The 17,101-nt window shown below is 35.6% G+C and overlaps 1 protein-coding gene and 1 pseudogene across 2 annotated transcripts in view; one reads left to right on the top strand and one right to left on the bottom strand.

Annotated features, from left to right (window-relative positions):
* CUL5 (cullin 5) overlaps positions 1–17,101 on the bottom strand; it is a 92,820-nt gene that overhangs the window by 33,066 nt on the left and 42,653 nt on the right. For both annotated transcript variants that reach the window (XM_066247475.1, XM_066247464.1), the window contains exons 5-8: positions 13,577–13,718; positions 11,649–11,794; positions 11,487–11,567; positions 1,402–1,495 (exon numbers count right to left, since the gene is read on the bottom strand). In XM_066247475.1, the coding sequence (XP_066103572.1) occupies positions 1,402–1,495; positions 11,487–11,567; positions 11,649–11,794; positions 13,577–13,718 (463 nt within the window). The remainder of the gene's footprint in view (positions 1–1,401; positions 1,496–11,486; positions 11,568–11,648; positions 11,795–13,576; positions 13,719–17,101) is intronic.
* Positions 14,440–15,854, top strand: LOC136311739 (heterogeneous nuclear ribonucleoprotein A1-like; annotated as a pseudogene).

A 17,101-nucleotide genomic window follows, 5' to 3' on the forward strand; every position in this document is an offset into this window, starting at 1 on the left:
ATCCTTCTCCCCCTTCTTTCTCTCTCTCTTTTCCTCTCCCTCAGTCATGGCTTGACTGGTTCAAGCACATCGGCCCCAGGTGCCAAGAATGGTTTCTTGGAGCCTCTGCCTCAGGTGCTAAAAATAGCTCAGTTGCAAATATGGCCCCAGATGGGCACAGCATCAGCCCCAAATGGGGCTGCTGGGTGGATCCTGGTTGGGGCGCATGTGGGAGTCAGTCTTTCTATCTCCCCTCTTCTCATTTGGAAAAAGGAGGAGAAAAAAAACTCTAATTAAAAGTGATTGACAGTACATTGCAAAACCCAACTCTTAAAAAGTGAGTCATTTGTCAATATATGGAATATTTTTTATTCTAAGAAGTACAAAAGATTATGTGAAACATTAGCACATTTTATGAAGTAGACATAATATGAAATACAAAACCACATTACCAAGCAGTAAAAAAAAATCCTGTCATCAGACTGTTTAGAGTAATGATTATAAAATACAAGTACATTAGAGATAAACTATACTCATTAACTTTTCATTGCTTAAAAGCATTTTATCATGTTATACCATTTAATCGACCTTCACAAAAATCTAATTTCACAGAACTGATTACTATTTCATAAATGCTTTTAGAGAGAATGCAAAATGGATCAGATATAACTCTACTTACATACAGAAATTCAAATATCTCATTTATGCAAAGGAGCAGCTTGCTTTTCACTACAAAATTACTTCTAAAAAGTGTATGAACTTAAGTAAATGGAAATCCTCACTTTAAATGTAACTAGAGATTAAATGGAACCTTACAATTATATACAATAAAATCTAGAGATGAATACATCAAAATGTTTTAAGTGGTTATCTCTGGGTAGAAGGGATATGGATAATTCATACCGCATTCTTTTTCATTGCAATGTACTTACCACGCCCTCAAATCTGTATTTATTAATAAAATATTTAAGTGATTAAAAAAACACTTCTGAAATCTTAAATTATAAAATATTTTTGGGGAGAGGGATGAAGATTAACATGGAGTGTTTTATTACTTTCTAAAAATATTCATAGCAAAATTCCACACAAAAGTCATATTCCTACTGCTATCCTATACCATGTGTTTATCATTTAAATTAGTTTTTAAAAGCAGAGTCCTATGTCGGGGGACAAACTGAAATGCACGAATGTGTGTTCATGCATGTACTGATGCCTAAGGGGGGAAATGCTTTTAACATATAAGTTTATAACCTTCTTCACAATGCTTCTAATTGTGCTAAATATTCGATCATTTTCTTTAAGCACAATGTACTTTAATAAATATACCTATATATAAAGGAATGATCTAAGAGCAATTTATTAAAAGTGATCTGCCTCAGTGATAGCCTCTTACAAGAGAACGTTAAGTGGTGTTTTACCTACTTTCAGTTTCATTTCGCTTGATCATGCCTTGGCACTCTGCTAAGATAGTCTCCTTAAAGGATGTCACCAGGGCATTTACACAGCATTCCATGAGCTGAAATATATCAAAAATTGGTCAAGGCTATTATAAGCACAAATTTATTCCACTTCATTTTGCTTTATAGCTCCATAAAACTATTTTTCAACAACAGCAAAAAATTAAGTATACTAAAAGTAGATTTTACTTACTACAGAAATGTTGAAGATGAATACTCTATACTAGTTTACGAGAGTATAGTTCCCCCGAAGTAAAAGGCTATAGAACTTAGGTTCTCTTTAGAAATTTTAACAAAAGTTTCCAGAGGGGATGAAAAAAGTAACATATATATAAAACAAAATGAAAAAAAAAAAACTTTGACAAACTCTTCTGGAGAGAACCTGTGTTGGAATTAGACTCTAAAATTCTAAAAGTATTCATATATATTCATTCAGTAAACCACCATTGGATGCCATCTATGTACAGACACCAAAGAAGTATTTAGTAGACTAAAAAGAATAAGATATAACCCCTGCTTCAGAGCAGGTCACTAATTAAGGGTGAGGAGGGAGGTAAACATAAATAATAAATATGACTCAGTTAAGTGGCAAAACACATCCACCAAACAAAAGCAATCAAAGGAACCACATACTTCTTCCTGGGGTAGTTAAAAAGGTCTCATACATAAGATGAAATTTAAATTGGATCTTGAAACTAAGTACAAGTCTTTAAAAGGACTGAGTATTTTAGGAACAATAAGCTGAATGCGATAGGGAAGAGACAGTGGAAGAGAAAACTAGACAAGTCAGCTGGAGCCAGATTGTGAATGAAAATCTATGATTTGGGATTTTCTTCTGAGTAGAGAAAAAGGAATCAAAGATTTTAAAAAGAGGACACATGTAACAAGCTTCTACTTCCGCCAAGTCATTTTTAAAAGACCAGTCTAATGCAGCGAGGTAGGGGGTACAAGTGACAGTAGGAAGACTGGAAAATGAGGCTGTTGAAATAATCAGGTAAGATAGCCAGGGTTTAGTGTTCTATGTGGCACTCAAGAAAATCCACCCTATGCCATCATTGCTCACTTACATAATTATTTAGTCTTCTTGCAGGTATCAAATGAGTAGATTGTAGACACTAACACAAGGTACACTAAGGCTGCTATATCTCTTCTGAAAAACAGATAATCTATCTGTATTAAGAAAGGAAATTATGTGTGCCTTAAAAGTTGTTCCCTAAAAATTCCTCTTGGAATTAGCATAATGTTGATAATTACTGAAGTTGAATTTAGGAAATGGAGACTCATTATATTATTTTTTATACTTCTAAGAATATTTTTAAATTTCCATAATAAAACATTTATTTCAGGTCCTTGAGAATTATGCTAACGACTTTAAAATCTATGTATGTCAATTTCTGTTCTAAGAAAAACAATACACCTACAAATGGTTGAGAAATTTCTGCCCTACCTGCTGAGTAACTTCATTCTATACCATTCTATATGCAGAAAATGCACAACTAAATACTCCCACCTACAGCAGCAAAACCATATTGAGAACAGGTAAATTAACTACGTTTAACTAATAGCGAGGAAGGAGAAAGTGCAACTGAGATAAGCTCCAAGCCCCAGTTACTTCATCTGTTTTCTGTATCATTGAAAATTTACACCTGAACATAATCTAGTTGAGTACTAATTCAAAATTTTAGATTCCAAAAATCTAGACCAGTGTTGTGAAATCAGTTTTAACTGTAACTAGCTTTTTAAAAATAATACAGAACAACAACAAAAATCAGAGTGCATTTCAAATAGTTGCAGATGAACAGAGTATATCCACAATTAAATGTACTTCTTATTGTGGGTTACAATGATTAAAGGGAGTGGTTAAATTGACAAAATAATTGAAGTAAACTGAGCAGAATTTGGTTAACTGCTTAGATGAAAGGATTTAGGGAAACTAAAGGTTAATGAAGTATTTCCTAGCTTGAGAAGTTAAATTATAGTAACAGGTATGTTTTAAATAAGCACTTACTCTGTACCAACCACTGTGCTAAATGGTTTACACATAATATCTCATTTAACCCACATCAAATCCTTACGAAGCAGATATTTAACATAACAGGAAATAAGCTTAGAGAAGCCAAGTAATTTGAAAATGCTGTACAATTACTTTACAAAGTCATGAGCTGTAATATATGGTCAAGTATGTGACTCCACAGTCCACAAGGTCTGTTACTACATTAACAGAGTAAGTATACACTCAGAAATGACTATATGCTCAGAGTTGAGTTAGTAAGTGTTGTAAAGAACACAGAAGTATAGCACATGATTTATAGCCCTGGACTGGGTAGCTCAGCTGGTTAGAGTGTCAATACTGACATGCTGAGGCTATGGTTTCAATCCCCAGTCAGGGTACTGAATCAACCAATGAATGCATAAACAAGTGGAATGACAAATCGATGTCTCTCTCTCTTGCCCTTCCTCTCTCTAAAAATCAATCAATAAATAAAATTTTAAAAATGAAACAAAAAAGCATAGTTGATTTCTCCAGTTGGGAAATATAATTAATTACATAACTAAAAATGTATGCAACTTCATATATAATAGAAGTATATGAAAAGAAGTTTAGCCTAACTTAACAAAGCCAAGAAGGAGAAATAAATCCATCATTCCTACACTATCAACTTCATAAGGACAGAGACTGTTCTGTCCATAGCTATGGATTCATGGCCTCACACACAGCTGGTGTTTGATAAAATAACACAACAAGCAGTCTGTAATACGCTACTAAATCAAGTGGTAGAAACAATAAATAGGTACAGTAGAAAATCAAGTTAAGAGAAAACTGATGAAAGCTAGAGAATCTGGGGCAACTTAATTGCACAATGGGCTATAAAGATTCTGAAGAACTTAACAGGCAGATAAAAAGTAAAAAAATTAGTATGTAAAACAATAAAAAAGGTAAAAACATTATTTATAAATGACTCCAAGGAAAAAAAAAGAATAGAATGAGGTATATGAGAATGACTCTTGGCAGCTGTCCATGGTCCGGAGTGCCAAGCTCAGCTAAACAGCTAAACGTTTCTAGGTGGAAGAAAATGAGAGGTGTTCACAGTCCATGGAACTTCAGTGAATTGAAATCATTCTGCTGTATGTCATTGGGAGTGTATGTTATGGGATTGATGTGAAGTGCATGAAAAGTAGAAACTCCCCAGTCCATCCAACTCATCGTGTGCCTACAGAGAGACCTGAAGATGGCAGCGGAGTAGGCAGATGCACAGACTCCCAGCTCTCACCACCAAACTGGAATACAAATCAATTTAGGAGTAATCAGCGTGAAAAACCAACTCTGGACTACAGGAACAGCTCTCAAAAACAAAGGAGAATGACTCTTGTGTGACAATATTAAGTTAGAAATACAAGGTAGGGCCAAATTATGAAAAGTTTTGAAAATCAGAGATAGGAAATAATAATATTATGTTTTTTGAGTAAGAAGTAAAATAATGAAAGGGATGTTTATAAAAGATTAGCTTGTATACACAAAAGAAGAAATACAAATGGTCCATATATAAATAAAGATGCCCAAACTTCATTAATAATTTTATATATGAACATAAACAATTTATGATTTGGCAAATTTAATGGACTGACAAAACCCAGATTAGCAATAGATACTGGCACACTGTTGATGGGAGTAAGCATTATTATAACATTTTTGAAGACCAGTTTGGCATTATATAGCAAATTGTAAAAAACACATACTCTCTGCTTCACCAATCTCATTTCCAGGAAATTTTATTCCAAAAGAATGCTACAAATGAGAAAGATTTTTGCAGTATAAGGGTATTCCAGGAAATACTATTTATAAGAAATATAACAATGAAAATTAAAATGTCCATCATTAGAGAATTGGTTAGGTATTTATAATATATATGATAAAATATACAAAGGTATTAAAAATGTTATAACCCAGAAAGGTTAAATTTTTTTTTTTTAGGTGAGAGGAAGGGAGATAGTGAAGCAGACTCCCCTATGTGCCCGCACCAGGATCCACCAGTCTGGCTGATGCTCAAGTACTACGCTCTTTTTAGTGCCTGAGGCTGACTCTCTAGGACCAAGAGAGCTATCCTGGGGCCATGATCAAACCAATCAAGCCACTGGCTGTGGGAGGGAAAAAGGGAGAGAAGGGGGTTGAAGGAAGAGGAGAGAAGCAGATGGTCGCCTTCTCCTCTGTGCCCTGAGCAGGGAACAAACTCAGGCCATCCATATGCCCAGCTGATGCTCTATTCACTGAGCCACCGGCCACAGCCAATACAGAAGGGTTTAGAGTAAAAAATGCATAATGCATTTTAAATTTCTTTTAAACTGCTAGAGGAAAGAAAGAGAAAGGAAGGGAGGTAAGGAAACAGGGAGGGAGGGAAAAGAAAAGAGGGATCAACCAAGAAAATATGACAGAATGATGATCACTGTTATATCTGAGGGCTGGGTATGAAAGCTTGGGTTCACTATGCTTTTTTCTCAACTTTTATAAACTTTCACAACAAAGGTTTTTTTAAAAAAAGAATAATTATGGTACAGATCACTATGTGTTTAAAAAATCCTTTAGAAAACTACTTTATGCAGGCAAAAAGAAAGGGAGATTGCTTGATAAGAGTTATTTCAAATGAATGTTGTTTTAACAAGAGGGTAAGTTCCTTGAGGGCAGAAACCATTTTATTTTTCTCTTTTGTATTTCATCCCCATCATTTACCAAAGTACTATATACAGTCAACCCTAAATATATTCTTATTTTAAAAAGACATCTTGAATGGAAAGGATAGTGATAAACCATCTCTCTCACCTTGTATTCCCTGTCTCCTTTTGCTAGCTTCCGTGAAGAAAAAAACTTTTTGCCACATGCCATCAACTCCTGTATTTTGCCTGAGATGAGCACAACTTCTAAATCCATAGCAATCTCTCCCCAGAGGTCTGCAAGGTGAAAACTTTAACTATCAATGCTCTTGATGTTTTACCTTCCTCTATAGCAAAACTCTTCAAAGATGATGCCTGCCATAAAACACAGCAGGCACTCAGTAACTGTTGAATGAATGAATGCACAGGTCTGTGAAGATGAAAGGTGGGATAGGTAGGCTAAGTGATAGAGTCTTCTTTTAGTGGTATTCAGTTTGAACAATTAATTCTACTTCACTGCAGTTTAGTAAAAAGCAACAAGAACAGTTCTGACTTTTGTTAGGTAATTCTATATAAGTAATAATTTGCTTTGCCTCAGCTAGCTATAAGATTGAAGTTGAACTAGAAATTATCCTACAATTTTCCATGTTAAGATTCTATATTTTACTATCAACTATGACTCTAACCATACATGAGTATCTGTAATGTAGTCAAGAATTAATTTATTCCATGTGTGGTAGGTTATTTTCAAAATTAATTTCTCTTAGACCTTCTGGCTTGGTATTGATTTGTTCTTTTTTTCTTTTTACCATTATAACTAGTAGTTACTTGTTTCATTTCTAAACTAGTTACACAATAACTCTTTACGTAGAACAATAAAGAGTCAGACCAATTCACCCTGACTTTTTGGATATCACCTTTAATTTACTAAAATACTAAAGATTAACAAGTACTCACTTTAATAAAGATAATTTATGACTGTGACCTATTTCTAATTTAGTTTTATCAATGTTTTATAGACTATAAAATAGTTCCTATCAGTACTAGAATCAGTAGCAACTTTCTCCAAATCACAGTCCTAATAGTAAAAAGTACCACACCAGACACAGTGCTTAAATGTTTTTCATATACAGTAGTTATTTCATTGAACTCTGATAACATAAGTGGGTATTACCTCATTTTACAGTTGGGAAATCAAGGACTACAAAGACTAAATAACTTTGTATTCAAAAGAGCCCATAGTTTGTAAAATGAAAAAAAGAGGAATTCAAATCCTCACCTGGTTCCAACATGAATGTGGCTAACTACTATAATACACCGTCACTGTTTCCCTGACTGCTCTAGTTGTTGAGAGGACGACTTGCTACCACCAACTAAGTCTCAATTCTACTTACTCTATTATAGAAATAATTCATTTTATTCTAGTTCCACTCTGAAGACAGGAACCAGGTCTATCTTATTATCCCCAATTAGCAAAAGGCTTGACATATTTTAGGTGCATAATAAATACTAATTGAATGCTCTCAGGAATACTAAGGTATGTTGGACTATTGCCTAAAAAACACTAATAGTGTTAGAAAAAAGTTAAATTATTTTGGTTTAAATTTTTTCCCTCCCTCTTTTCTTACTATTATGTGTCACTTTTTACTGTCAATAATGCCTCTTTGGCAGCACAGCTCTGAAATCTCTTACCCAATTTTTACTAATATACTGCTGCTCTTTTGCTACAGGCCCATCCAATGATAACCAAGCTTATTAGAATTTTATGTCTATAGGTGTGGGGGGAAGTAAAGGAAAGTTCAGTGGGGATAAATGGTGATGAGCAGAAACATGACTTGGGATGGTGAATACACAATACAACGTACAGATGATGTGTTATAGAATTGCACTCCTGAAACCTGTATAATTTTGTTAACCAGTGTCACCCCAATAAATTCAATGAATAGGGAAAAGAAAGAACTGTGAGTCTAATTGGATCTGAGCAGAGCTAATTTGCTCTCCCATAAGTAAAAGAGCAGGCCTGATAATAGAACTCTTGATAAAAGAAAAGTAATACTCATTGAATATAGTGAAATGCATACATCATGCCAAAAATCCACCATGCTTAATGGTGAAAATTTAGAAGCATTCCTATCAAATATTAGAAGACAAGGATTCCCAATATTATTAACATTTTTCTAAAAGTTAACCATGTAATATTATTAGGTGAACTTAATCCAATGAAAGAAGATACTAATATCAGAAGAGCATCATCATCATTTGCAAATGACATAGTCAGATGCTTGGAATACCCAAGTGAATGAAATAAAACTCATAAACCATGAAAAAATTCAGTGAGCTGCTAAGCACTTTGTGAACATTATTTGAAATATACATCTGGCCTTTATTAGGCCTGGCCTCACAACTGGGTTCTACGGAGGTGAAACTTGCTTTACTGTATAGAATATGGGCCAGAAACATTTTTTATGCATATATTTAAAACTAATCAGGTTCAGAAAATTCAGATTGACTCATAATAGCTAAATTCAAAAAAGATAATTGGTAAACTGCAATAATTTGCTAATTTTTAGAGGAAAACACAGTGCCAAAATTGTACATATTTTAATCCTAATTTTGGTGTGCTTTATTGTTTAGCCCCATATGAACTGATATATAACTGTCCTTCATTAATAAGACTAGCCTAATAGGTAAGTATAGACTAAAACTAGTATCAATAGAACATTAAGGTATAGCATAACATGTTCTGAAGGCTGAAAATTCCTCTTCGAGAAAATTTAGAAGAGCAAGTCTGTTTTCAACAGTTTTTAGTATGGAAAGTGACTTGTTTCTTACTAGCTATTCAAATAATAGTGTTTACACTTTATTTGTATTAAATTAGAACCCAGGACTTGGTATTTTTTGGTTTACTGTTCCTTCCATTACAACATACTTCATTTTAACACATTATATGTCTCTGAAAACAAAAATTGTAAATTAACAAACATATAATATAATGTATATAATATAATGGCTTTAGCTCAGTGAAGAATATAATGTAGTAATGCATGTACATTAAGCCTTATATTCCCAATATCATAATTAATTTTAGAGTTTTGGTGCTTGTTGTCTCCCTCTGCACCAAATTTTGCTATAATCTATGTTGTTAAGAGGATTGATAACCTTTGAAGAAAAAGATAGAAATAGTCCTTTAGAGGGGGAATAGAGGCTTTCTGAATTGCTATTAATTCTTTTTCTGGTGATTTCATAGATATGTTCACTTTGTGATGATTAACTTAGAACTTGAGACTTTGTACACTTTTCAGGATATATGTCATATTTCAATCAAACAGTTGATTTAAAAAAATTAGCAGAAAATCAAAACAAAATAAAAATCAACTATACAAACAAACTTCTTACATCCCCATTAAAGTACAATTTCTTTGCAAGCATTCTAAATTGCACTTGGTGTCTTTGTTGAAAAATAACAGAATAAAAACTTATCTTTAAACTCTAAAATCATTCAACTGGTAAGATGCTCACACTATTTGGTAACTGGGCAAGAGCAAATTCACATCTCCTATTTTAAGTTTTTCGTGTGTGTGTGTGTGTGTGTGTGTGTGTGTGTGTGTGTCTTTTAAAGTGAAAAAGGAGATTTAACTGTCCTATTCAAGTTGTGGTATGTATTTGTTTATCTCTACCTTTCTCATTCTCTTTTTCTTGCTCTTAGTTGGACCTTTATAGTTGAATTTCCAAATGTTTAATATGGATGTCATCAAATTAAACTGTATAAACTGAATAATTCTACCTTAGGAAACTGGTACATAAATCAATTCAAAATACTCAAATCCTTAGAACTAAACTCATCTTTGTTCCTTACTGAGATTTCTTATACCTGATCTCTGTGTAGCAGCACAATTCTCCCAAGCTAAAACCTCAGAAACAAAACTAAGTTCTGTCCAGTATCTAGCCCCATTCATGTGATACAATGTTCCACCTCTGGAAGCCTTTCTCTCTACCCTTGTCTTTTCCATTCCCATCGCTACTCCCTTATTTGGTACTCCTAATACCTTCCTTGAATTATTATAAAAATCTCCTACCTACTTCATATCCCCAGCTCTTCGCCAATCCAATTAAATTTTCATACTGTCACTAGATTCCTCTTCCTCAGAGATAACTCTGAGCATGGCATACTTGTTTAACAAACATTCAATGGCTTTCCTGCTTTCTGAATGAAGCCCAAGCCAACTTTAAATTTCTTCAGAGAACTTCTACACACAACCACTAAGTTAGCCCTCCTTCTCTGGCCAATATTGAAGTTATTTTAACCTTTGAAAGAGGAAACATATTGCATACTATGAAAAGCAACACAAAGCCCTGGCCAGATAGCTCAGTTGGTTAGAGCATCATTCTGAAGCACAGAGGTCACCAGTTTCATCCCTGGTCAGGGCACATACAGGAGCAGATCGATGTTCCTATCTCTCTCTCCCTCTCTTTCTTTCTCTTTCTCTCTCTCAAATCAATACAATAAATGTTAAAAAGAAAAAAAAAAGCAACACAAAACAAAAACAAGGGGGAAAAAGATCCAACCCAACCCAACTCCTGAACAAAGAATAAACATGACTGCCATTGAAGATGAAAGAAACAAAAGAAAAGTTAGAAGGAAAAAAAATAATCAGTTGAAAAATGTTTGGTTGAAGGCAATCTGGAGGGTTACTCCTCAGAATGTACATCTAAATCTAATTCCTAGGCTCCAAAGTCTGAAAGGAACTGGAGAAATTTTACTGCTATATTTTCCTTACTAAGGTACACTAAGGTCATTCTCCATGTAAAGAAAACACCCAGGATAGATATTGTAGCATGGCTACTACTTCTGATCAGTTTTTTTAAATGAGGAGCTTACAATATAAAATAAATAACACAATATAAAAGACTGATGTTTGCTTATCCAATAATATTTTATCTCATGACAAGAGAACATTTAAAAACATCCTCCCATAAGAATTATCCCCTAATAATGACTAGATACTCACTAATTCAGTGTTCACAGCCACTCTATAGAATAATCACTGTGAATAATGAGAATCAACTATCTCTATGAGTGTATTTTACTTGCCCCATGAAAGTTACTAAAATGGTTAACCTTAGATATACACAACACATAATAAAAGAGACTGATTAAAAATTAAGTACATTAAATACAGTCAAGTCTAAAGCAGGGATGGCAAATAGATTTTATCTTGCATATCAGCTCTGAGAAACAATGAGTTCTAAATAAGGTGTTCATTAAAGCTGTGCTTTGGCTCATTGGGAAAGAGCACTATAATCAATTAGCAATGATAGAGAAAGGATAGATGATGTCACTTGATTATGTATTTGCCATCCCTCTGCTAATCCCACAGAATATACAATTATACAATTACTTACTGCTTCAACAGAGTTACATTCCCGTCTTGTTTCTAAATAACGTAGTGCACGTTTTTCTTCTTCTTTTAATTTAGCATCTGCCTGTCCAGAGGCAAAATAGCAATCATTTTAAGAAAATCAAGAAAATAGCTCAAATAACACATATACTAAGTTCTGACTTACATATTTCATATAATTCTGTACACCATTTTGTTGTAAATACGAGGGTGCCTGTGTTCTATAAAATCTCTCTGTTGAATCCAAGTATGCCTTCTCAAAATTGTCCCTATAAATTTGAAGCTTATCTTCAGGATTAGAACAAAGGTTAACTGAAAAACAGAAAATAAAATTTTACTCTAATTATGATTCAAATCAGTATTTAGAATATGATAAATGAAATATAGAGAAGCATTATGTGCAAGGGACTGTCAATGCTCAAGAGAACATAAAAACATATAAGACAAAATCTTCTTTATAAAAAACTTAAAAAGATAACAGTACAAAGCAGTAAAGTGACAAAGAGTATAGAGAACATAGACTACTTTATTTTTGAATAGGAAAGAGAGGAGATTGAAATGAGTCTTAAAGAATAAAGTAGGATTTGCAGACAAATCTATCTAAAGTAACTAACCACTCAGAACTAAAAAAAGCACAAGGCTAAGTCAAGGTATGACTACGATGTCTGAACAGATTGTAAGGTTAATAGAAGATAAGGTTAAATTAGCTGTGGGGAGCCTCAACTCTCAGGGTAAGTAATGTGAATTTAGCATGGTGTATCACTAAATGGGATAAGAAAAATATCAATAAAATTGTACTTAAAAATTAATTAATCTTGCCTGACCAGGTGGTGGTGCAGTGGATAGAGCGTCGAACTGGGATGCGGAAGACCCAGGTTCGAGACCCCGAGGTCGCCAGCTTGAGTGCAGGCTCATCTGGTTTGAGCAAAAAGCTCACTGGCTTGAGCCCAAGGTCGCTGGCTCAGCAAGGGGTTACTTGGTCTGCTGAAGGCCCGCGGTCAAGGCATATATGAGAAAGCAATCAATGAACAACTAAGGTGTTGCAACGCTCAACAAAAAACTAATGATTGATGCTTCTCATCTCTCCGTTCCTGTCTCTATACCTGTCTATCCTTCTCTCTGACTCTCTGTCTCTGTAAAAAAAAAAAAAAAAAAAATCTTGTGAACAATATATGGGTAAAATCATAGCAACATGATCCCTATAAAACTGTTCCAAAATTCCAGTGGCTAATGAAAATCTAGATTTGATACTTAAAGAAATATGAGGGCAATGGAGAAACAACTCAAAACTAAAGGTTCATTAATATAAAAAATTCTTATTGGCAACTATTTTGTGCCAGGCACTTCATATTCAGTAAAGACACACTGTCAACAACACAGTTAATTATACTAAAGTAGTACGGCACCCTGGCAGGTTAGTTCAGTAGGTTAAGAGCACCGCCCCGAAACAAGGCTGCGGGTTTAATCCCTGTACAGGGCACATATAGGATCCTGCAGCTCAATGTTCCTGCACTCTCTTGCTCTGTCTCTCACTCTCTCTGTTTCTCAAAAAAAAAAAAAAAAAGTATCATGGCAGGGAGGCATGGGGGGTACTATAAAAGCACAACGAGGGGACTTAACTTAGTCTGGTATTAGGAAAGACCTCCATGAGAAAATTAAAGCTGTGGGTGAGTTAGAAGATAAAGAAAGAGGAGAATGAATATTCTAGTCAGACAATGTCTGACTGAAAGAACAAATGAGAATGTAATGGTCAGAAACAGGAAAAATCGGAGAGTGATATACACATGGAATTAACTTACATCCCTAAAATATAAGTACAAAACCAGTTGTCCTTCATAAGCTATAGGTTCAAATCTACATTTCTTCAATTCAACTTGCTAAAAGAATTTGCCAGCCAAAAAATGAGATGAAGAAAATAAATATTAACCACACAAATATGAAGTTTCATAGGTTTCTTTAAAGGAGAATACCTTTTGTGTACTTTTAAAAGCAGACATGACTTTATGCTAATAAACATAATTTTGATAGTACTACTCTGTAATTCTTAGAATTTACATAAAAAGAAAATTATGATCATAAAAGTTCAGAACATACCATAGGATTCTCTTACTCCAATGACCAGCTGAGAATCAAAAGCTTCACCTAATCTTTCAGCATGTACTAGCTTCATGGCACTATCTTGGAGTCTGTTCTTTATATTTGAAAAAATTGACTCATTCCATGTATCAAGCATGAGCTAGAAAAAAAGAAAAATATGCAATCATTTCGATTATTAATATATAAATTACCTCACACACACATCTCTTTTATTTTTTTTGCACGGGGAGCAATGGAGCAATTTCTTATATTATGTGGGGAGGACTTGGGTGATGACTCTCAAGTTTGAAGTTCAGAAGAGTTAAGGGTGAGATAAGTGTGGTCTTGGAAAGAGAGGGGCAGACATTTTGACAGCTGAGCTACAGTCAAGAAAACTTAAGTACAAACACTAAAACAGGAAATCAAATTCTTAGGCTTCATTCACTTGAATACTTTAGGGAAGTAGTACAGTCTGTTTAAATGTGGTTAAAATACACAGTAAATAATGGTAAAGAATAGGTGTTTCAGAACCAAACATAATTAGATTTGAATTTCAGCTGTTTGTTGTTTACCTGCTTTTTCATCTTTAAAATCATGAATAGTGGCTGTAAAAATTAAATATGGTAATATATGGACAATGCTGCTTTCCCTATAGTTCCAAGATTGAATTTCAGAAATACTAGAATGTTTGGAACATTCATTAGCACATTTTTTGTTTTTTTCTTTAAGTGAGAGAAGGGGAGATAGTGAGATAGACTCCCTCATGCACCCCAGCCAGGATCCACCCCAGCAACCCCGTCTTGGGCCAATGCTCGAGTATCAAGCTATTTTTAGTGCCTGACGCACTCATACTAACCAAGCTATCCTTAGCACCTGGGACCATGCTTGCTGCCAGAGGAGAAGATGAAGAGGAAGGGGAAAAGAAATGGGGAGAGGTAGGCAGACAAGAAAGGGGAAGAGAATCAAATGATCGTTTCTCCTGTGTGCCCTGACCGGGAACTGAACCTGGGAGTCCAGATATTGGGCCAATGCTCTATCCACTGAGCCACCAGCCAGGGCTCATGTGCATATCTGTACAAATAAATAAAAACTGTGAAAAGAACTGAAACATGTTTGACAGTGAACCTCAAAAAAAGGAATAAACAGACTCCTTTCTGCTGGTGGATGTCACCAAGTAAGCACTGGTCAAGTCTACTCTCCCACAGTCATCATGTCTAAGTCAGTCTCCCAAAGAGCCAAAACAACTGCAGAAATTCTTTATTGGCAGTCTGAGCTTTGAAATAACCTATGAAAGTCTGAGGAGCCAATTTGAGCAATGGGGAATGATCACAGACTGTGTGGTGATAATAAATCTAAACACCAAGTGCTCCAGAGGCTTTGGTTTTGTCACCTATGCCACTGTGGAGGAGGTGGATGCAGCCATGAATGCAAGGCCACAGAAGGTGGATGGAAGAGTTGTGGAACCAAAGAGGGCTGTCTCAAGAGAAGATCGTCAAAGACCTGGTACCCACTTAACTGTGAAACAGATCTTTGTCAGTAGTATTAAAGAAGACACTAAAGAACATCACCTAAGACATTATTTTGAACAGTATGGGAAATTGAAGTGATTGAAATTATGACTGACCGAGGCAGTGGCAAAAAGAGAGGCTTTGCTTTTGTAACCTTTGATAACCAGGACCCTGTAGAAAGACTGTCATTCAGAAATACCATACTGTGAATGGCCACAACTGTGAAGTAGGAAAGCTGTATCTAAATAAGAGATCAAAGTGGTTCTGGAAACTTCAGAGGTGGTCATGGAGGTGGTTTCGGTGGGAATGACAACTTTGGTCGTGGAGGAAATTTCAGTGGTGGAGCTGGCTTTGGTGGCAGCCATGGTGGAGGTGGATATGGTGGCAGTAGGGATGGCTATAATGGATTTGGTAATGATGGAAGCAATTTTGGAAGTGGCGGAAGCTACAATGATTTTGGCAATTACAACAATCAATCTTCAAATTTTGGAACCATGAAAGGAGGAAACTTTGGAGGCAGAAGCTCTGGCCTCTATGGTGGTGGAGGCCAGTATTTTGCCAAACCATGAAACCAAGGTGGTTATGGCGGTTCCAGTAGCAGCAGCAGCAGTAGTTACGGCAGTGGCAGAAGGTTTTAATTACTGCCAGGAAACAAAGCTTAGCAGGAGAGGAGAGCAGAGCAGTGACAGGGGAGCCACAGATTTGTGAACTGAGCCAAGCACAGTGGTGGCAGAGCCTAGCTGCTACAAAGAAGACATGTTTTAGACAATACTCATGTGAATGGGCAATAAAATACTTGAGGACTGTATTTGTGACTAACTGTATAACAGTTTATTTTAGCTTCTGTTCTGTGGAAAGCATAGAGCATTCCAACAAGGGTTTTATTTAGGTTTCTTTTTCTTTTTTTCACCCAAACTGTTGATTGCTAAAGGTAATTGTCTGATCATGGCACTGAATAAATGTCTTTTTTTTTTAATGTGCTGTGTAAAGTTAGTCTACTCTGAAGCCATCTTGGTAAATTACCCCAACAGTGTGAAGTTAGAATTCTTCAGGATGATGCCAGGTTCCACTTGAAATTTACACTGCTCACAAAAATTAGGGGAGATTTTATCGCTTCATATTTGTTTAGAAATATCCCCTAATTTTTGTGAGCAGTATATTTACAATATTCTTGGACACAGAAGCGACTGTCTTCAAAAACCTTGGTGTAGTTGAATTGACAGTTACTGTGTTGTGACTTGGTGTTCACAATGAAAAGGGTCACCCAAGCAGAGTCATGGGTTTATTTGGTTATAAATGATTGCTGGCACATCCTATATGCAATATACCTAAATTTAATTATGGTACCAGATAAAATTATAGATGGGAATGAAGTTTCTGTATCATCTATTATGTATAATCAATAATTGATTTAATATCCTCTTGGAAAATAAAAAAAGAATACATAAATCATCTTAGAGATGTTCTATTTAAATGATATATACATGGCCCTGGCCGGTTGGCTCAGCGGTAGAGCATCGGCCTAGCGTGCGGAGGATCCGGGTTCGATTCCCGGCCAGGGCACACAGGAGAAGCGCCCATTTGCTTCTCCACCCCTCCCCTTCTCCTTCCTCTCTCTGTCTCTCTCTTCCCCTCCTGCAGCCAAGGCTCCATTGGAGCAAAGATGGCCCGGGCGCTGAAGACGGCTCTGTGGCCTCTGCCTCAGGCGCTAGAGTGGCTCTGGTTGCAACAGAGCAACGCCCCAGATGGGCAGAGCATTGCCCCCTGGTGGGCGTGCCGGGTGGATTCCGGTAGGGCGCATGCAGGAGTCTATCTGACTGCCTCCCCGTTTCCAGCTTCAGGAAAAAAAAAAAAAAAAAAAAAAGTTATATAACATTCACTATGTACCTTGCACTGCTCTAAATAATTTCCACATATAATTCATTTAATCCTTATAACTTAAATATAGGTACTGTTTTCTCCCTTTAGATATGAGAAACCTTGGGCACAGAAAGGAAAGCTAACTTTCCTATGTTTACATAGCTCATAAGTGGCA

This window comes from Saccopteryx bilineata, chromosome 1 (genome assembly GCF_036850765.1).
Source record: "Saccopteryx bilineata isolate mSacBil1 chromosome 1, mSacBil1_pri_phased_curated, whole genome shotgun sequence".
NCBI lineage: Eukaryota > Metazoa > Chordata > Mammalia > Chiroptera > Emballonuridae > Saccopteryx > Saccopteryx bilineata.